The sequence below is a fragment of the Triticum urartu genome, chromosome 4, assembly GCF_003073215.2.
Source record: "Triticum urartu cultivar G1812 chromosome 4, Tu2.1, whole genome shotgun sequence".
Taxonomy (NCBI): Eukaryota; Viridiplantae; Streptophyta; class Magnoliopsida; order Poales; family Poaceae; genus Triticum; species Triticum urartu.
Window position 1 is genome coordinate 293,329,237 of NC_053025.1, and position 5,825 is coordinate 293,335,061.

Below are 5,825 nucleotides of genomic sequence, written 5' to 3' on the forward strand. Positions count from 1 at the left end.
TCTGTTTATTTTCTTTACTTATTTCTTTTTTGTTTTTTCTCTGATTTTCTTTTCTTTTCGTTTTCATTTTTCTTTCTTGGATTTCTTTTTCTTTTTCAAAAAATGTTCACATTTTACAAATTTTGTTCATTTTTACAAAAAGTGTTCTGTTTTCAAATTTTGTTCATAACTTGCAATATCTGTTTGCTTTGTTTCAAAAAATGTTCATAATTTCATGAAATGTTCCATTTTCAAATATTTGTTCGAAAATTCAAAAAAGTTTCATGTTTTTTGAAAACATTTTCTGCAGTTTCAAATTTTTTGTTCGCATAGGCAAAAAAATCTTCTTGTCTATGAAAATGTTCAGAAATTCAAAATATGTACACACATTTTCAAAATATAGACCATGTTTTTTGAATTTTTGAACAAATTTCAGATTCTAGAACATTTTTTGGAATGTTTCAAAAATTGTTCACGTTTCTTTGTTTGCAATTTTCAAAAAATGATCGTTTTTCAAATTTTGTCTGGTACATTTTTCTTTTAAAAAAAATCACATCTTTAAAAAATTGTTCATCATTCTAAAAAAATGTTCCCGTTTTAGAAAAACACAAATTAAAAAATGTCCTGTTCTCAGAATTTGTTCACAAATTAAAAAATGCTCCTCTTTTTGAAAAGTGTTCCCAAATTCAAAAAATGTTCGCATTTTGTCAAAATTTGTTCATGATTGTGAATTTTTGTTCAGAATTTAACAAAATGTTCATACTTTTTCAGGATCTGGTCACAAATTCAAAATATGTTCCTGTCTTTAGTTTTTTTCAACAATTCAAATTATTGTTCAAAATTTCAAAAAACTTGTATGTTTTTATCAAAACTGATCGTAATTTTTAAGAATGTTTCTGTTTTTCAATATTTGTCCACAACTTCAAAATTGTTCCTTTTTTTAAATTTGATTACATATTCAAAAAATGCTAACTAAATTTAAAACTCGTGTGTGTTCGTAAAAACGTTCTTACATTTAAGAAAAATATTCAGAAATTACAAAAAAAAAGTCCAGAAAAGAAAAAATAACCGGATCTGGTGATGTGACTAGTTCTATAGTACTCGCATTGCCATATCACCATAAGCATCAATCAGGCGTAGTGGTTACTTACCTTGCTCTAGAAGTGAGCGGTCGTAAGATCGATTCTTTGCTGAAGCTTCATGTTTTTCTTTCATTTTTACACCGCTCGCGGTTTGTGTGGGCCGCCAAGTCGGGGGGCGCCCCGACTGGTTGCCGCAGTAAGCGGCACATAGGTGCTCCTGCAGGAATCCCTCAAAAAAAAAGTGCTCCTGCAGGAATCGACCCGCCTCAATGCAAAATACGGTTTAAATTTGAATCGAAAATGAATCAAAACCGAAAGAAAAAAAAACATTTATTTGTTTGCTTCGCGTGTTGGACCGTGTTTTGCGTCCCTTAGCTTCGAAGAAGGGACGCGGCCGAACCACGACTTGGCCTAATATACCCAGGTACTGGATTGAGATAATAGCTTAAATGAAACGCAATGTTGTGGTTGTGGAGGACTTTCGTGCAAACATCCATTCTTCCTCTCAGCCTTAAGCGAAAAAACCCTAGCACTGGACGACCTCCAAAACCCTAGAGCCGTCCCCAATGGCGAGCCACGAAACCGACCCGTCCCCTGCCGCCCCCTCCAAGAAGAAGAAGAGGCACTCCAAGAAGCGCAAGGCCATCGAAGTCACTGTAGATGCCTCCTTTCCTGGCGCCGCCGCCCCCGTCGTCGGCTACTTTCCGACGGGCTACGACCCCCTTGCGGCCGCAGAGCCCCCACGTGCGCGGTTGTTCCGCCACGAGAAGCACCATAACCGCGTCGAGCTAGTGGTCGTCGCCCCTGGTGGAGGCCCCGACTTCGTCGGCCGGAGCTACGCCGGCGAGGCCGCTGCGCCGCAGCTCTGCGGCTACGCCCTCGGCGTCCTCGACAAGGCCACCAGCACTCTGAAGATTGTCCCCATCGCCTCCAACAAGGTGAGCATCTCCATCCCGATGGCGCCAAAGTTTGTTCGGTCTTGTTTAAGCAATTCTACATACAGTAGTATTGTTCTTAGTTGACGTGAAATGTTATGATCCCATTTATATTTATAAGCAGTTCTAGTCCGTTTATAAATCAATTCTTGTCCTAAGAACTGACATGCTTGCTCAAAGGAACAAGAGATTTCGGGTGGGCATTGGAACTGCGCTAATCTGTAATTGGTTTTATGGTTAACCTCCTTAATTCAAAATAAATGCTGCAACTGGGTGATTCTGTAACATCGCTAGCATAATTTAAGATTTTGTGAGCAGATGTGCCTGCTCCGAGTTCCTGTGGTTGGTGAGATGGTATCTGAACTGCTGCAAGGGGATTTTCTTTCTCAGTATGACCATTATAATGGTTTACATTGAATGTATCTGAGGTTTATTTAGTTCGAATAAGATTAGCATTTGTGATTGGAGGATATGTAGCGTTATTCTGAATGTTTGTATTTCCAAACAGATTTTGAGGCTAGAGCCACACTTTGAAGTGCAGCAACCGGCTCATTCACAACAGTCAGCAGCAGAAGCAGGTTCTTCTGTAGCAGATACTGAATTGAACAGACAAGATCTTACCCAGGCTTATGGGACCAAGAAAGATAAGGATAAGGTATGTTTGTGGTACAGGGTCTACTGTCTTTGCTGTTGACTATATTTGTTTTTTTGTAATTATTATTTTATTTCATGCTGTGAGCCTGAGCGTTGAATTTTGTACGGTAGTACTCCCTCCGTCCCAAAATAAGTGTCCCAAAATAAGTGTCACTTATTTTGGGACGGAGGGAGTAGAACATAATGGTCATGAATGTAAGGTGTCACTGTTTTTTTCTTGTTGTAATGATGGAAAATATTTAGCATGAACTGTCATCAAAATAATATACCTCTTGCTACAATAGTTTTGTGCATTTAGATAAACTTGGCTTTTCCTCTCTTTTTAGTGTGACAAGAAAATACTTTCTTGTATATGTATGTAACTGGTTTTTAAAGTAAAAATAAGCTTCCACAGACTTGTTACATGTGTGAACTTAACATTTTCCATTTTAAATAGGTCGCAGCCATTTTCATGATGTTACAGGATTATTTTTCTTCTTCTCCTCTTCTCCCATCTTAACAGTGTCCTCTGACATGCTTAACACTTAAGTTTTGGATACAAACATGGTTTGGTTCAGTTGAATATATGTATTCCTATTCCTTGCAGGATAATAAGTGGAAGTCACTAAAAGAACAAAGGAATGACCCTTCTGCTTATTTGGACCTTGATCTTGGAGAGTCCAAGACCACTGCAGATGCCACTGATAGTCAGGCATCAATGGAAGTTCGCAACATTCCACCTTATGATCCTGCTGCAGATACATCGGAAAAGGCATATCTTTTTGATGAGATCATTCCAAAAAATATACGGCCACACCTTCTTGATATTGTGGGACACTTTGAATCGGGAGAATTTGGTTTGAAAGGCTATGGGAGTTTTGTCTCGAATCGTGTGAATAAGTTGCAGGAACTTCAGGTAAATAGTGATGGTTTTCTATGTCTTTTCGTGTTATCTGGCGGTTGCAAGACCTTGTTTTGTTTCAATACCAGCATGCTCACAGTAGTATCCAGCTTCTTGAAACTAGCTTTATTCTAGACTTGAGCAGGATTTTTGAGAAAAGCTGATATTTTTACGTTGTCGTGATATTTTTCTGCAGTGGATCTGTCTAGGATGCATCCTTACTCCGTAGGCAGTTTATGTGTGATGTGGGGCACACATTCTTTCTGTTATTGTATTTGGATGACAGATATCAAGACACTATTGTTGCTACTTTTCCATGTTTTTGCTTTGTAGATATTTACGTAGTTATGCTGCCCAATATTATGCAGTTAATGATGGAAAACTAACTGTCTGCCCAATATTGTGCTAAAGTTAATTTAGAAAGAGTTGCTTCACTTATTATTCCATGTGATGTAAAATCATTAGCTTTTGTTTTGTTTTGTAGGGTGAAGATCAGGAAAGGCTTGCTTGGATACTATCCTATATCACACATCTCCTGTCCTTGTTGGCGCGCAACAGCTCCATGTCCAAGCAGAAAAGAAAAGAAAAAGACCAGACCATCCGTGGACCAATTATCCCACAGGCGGTGCACCGCAAGCTGTTGCTGATGTTCACGGAGCCAGGGTCTTCTTCCTTGTCGACCGAGAAACACGAGCTTCTGATCAATTACATTTTAGTACTCACACTTTTTGCTGATGACTTCAGATCTGAACCTACGGATATATGTGCGGACTTGAAAATGAACCGCCAGATGCTTAAACCATATTATGACCAGCTGGGATGCAAGTCCGTGTCAACAGGTGCTTTTAAACCATTTTTTATGACACTTCCAGCACCCCTCAAGTTCCCACAACAAGTCACAAGGAGAAGGCGGCGAAAATAACCATCTTAGTTATTGGTTTCCATCTGATATGGTTGTGATAGGAAAGGTATGCATTGCCACCGTCGAACCAATGTGCCCTCAGCTCAGTTTCACCAATGTAGTGGAGAAAATGATGAAGGTGGTTGTTCTGTTTTTGTTTTCTATTGTCACTTGGGAATTGCTACGAGAGGAACCATATTACTGATATATAATTTGCTTGCTACCGAAATTTGTTTTTTGATGCTACATTTGGTATACCACCTTGTCGTGAGTTGAGTCGTAATTTTTGGTTGTATTTTTCTTCTGGAAAGAGATGCCACATCCTTGCCATCGTCTACTGTGATGGTCACCTGCCACGATGAACCAGCAGGTCGATAGCCGAGCGACGAAGGGCCCAGCTGTCTGTGAGCTGGTTCTGTGGACCTCAGGGCCACTTGTAAGCGTGTGTTCTCTGCCCTGCTATAAGCGCCAGGACTAGCGTGCGTGTAGAGCACGTAAAAGGTGAATTCTGAATATCTCTCTCTCTCCCCCTCTCTCCCTTGAAGTGGAAAACGACGCATGCAACACTGGTGTGAGGGCTGTGCTCATGCAGCGTGGCCATCCGATTGCCTATATGAGCAAGGCGATGAGTGTCATGAACTGCAAGCTCTCTATATACAGAAAGGAGTTCATGGCAATCATGATGGCGGTGGATAAATGGAGACAATACCTCCAGAGAGGTGCTTTCACTATTTGGACTGATCACAAGTGTGTGCTCTCTTTCTGATCAGCAGCCGACAACAAATTTGCAGCGCAGAGAACACAACGCTTACAATTTCAGTTCAAATACAAAAAATAAAAAATAAATAGAGAATGGAGCTGCAGATTCTGTGTCTCGCATTGGTCATTGCTATGAAACTCAGGCCATGTCTGTTTGTCATCCTGAGATTGGATACAAGAGGTTTAAAATTTCTTACAACAATGACACTGATATGCTAGAACTACTTCAACAATTGGCCATTCATTCCCTTGACAGAGGGTTACTCTTTGGAACATGGACTGATAAAATACCAAGGACGATTGGTAATTGGCAACAATTTGGCTTTGCAAACCAAATTAATCGCTGCCTTGCACGCATTCTGGAATCACTCCTACTTACCAGGGAGCAAAGAAGTTGTACTACTGGCCAGGCTTGAAGCTAGATATGGAGTTTTTTTGGTCAGACAATGCAGCATTTGTCAACAAGCCAAGCATACCAATCTGAAACCAGTTAGTCCATTGCAACCACTGCCACCTCCTTAAGCTCCTTGGCAGGAAATTACCATGAATTTCTTTGAGGGTTTGCCACCGTCCGAGGGCGGATATGTGATCGACTGAGCAAATATGCCCACTTTATATCCCTGCATCACACATAC

At 40.1% G+C, this 5,825-nt stretch overlaps 1 protein-coding gene across 1 annotated transcript; it reads left to right on the top strand.

The window, feature by feature from the left end:
• The first annotated feature begins 1,523 nt into the window (after positions 1-1,523).
• LOC125551518 (DNA-directed RNA polymerase I subunit rpa49) lies at positions 1,524-4,677 on the top strand. The gene is made up of 4 exons (XM_048714777.1): positions 1,524-1,999; positions 2,505-2,651; positions 3,237-3,545; positions 4,015-4,677. Exons 1-4 carry the CDS (start codon positions 1,628-1,630, stop codon positions 4,450-4,452), a joined length of 1,266 nt encoding a protein of 421 aa, XP_048570734.1. The 5' UTR covers positions 1,524-1,627; the 3' UTR covers positions 4,453-4,677.
• The last annotated feature ends 1,148 nt before the right edge of the window (positions 4,678-5,825 follow it).

Coding starts and splice junctions, on each gene's coding strand:
- LOC125551518 (XM_048714777.1), top strand. CDS start 1,628: ATGGCGAGCCACGAAACCGACCCGTCCCCTGCCGCCCCCTCCAAGAAG. Junction 2,000..2,504: donor TCCCCATCGCCTCCAACAAG/GTGAGCATCTCC, acceptor ATTTCCAAACAG/ATTTTGAGGCTAGAGCCACA. Junction 2,652..3,236: donor CCAAGAAAGATAAGGATAAG/GTATGTTTGTGG, acceptor TATTCCTTGCAG/GATAATAAGTGGAAGTCACT.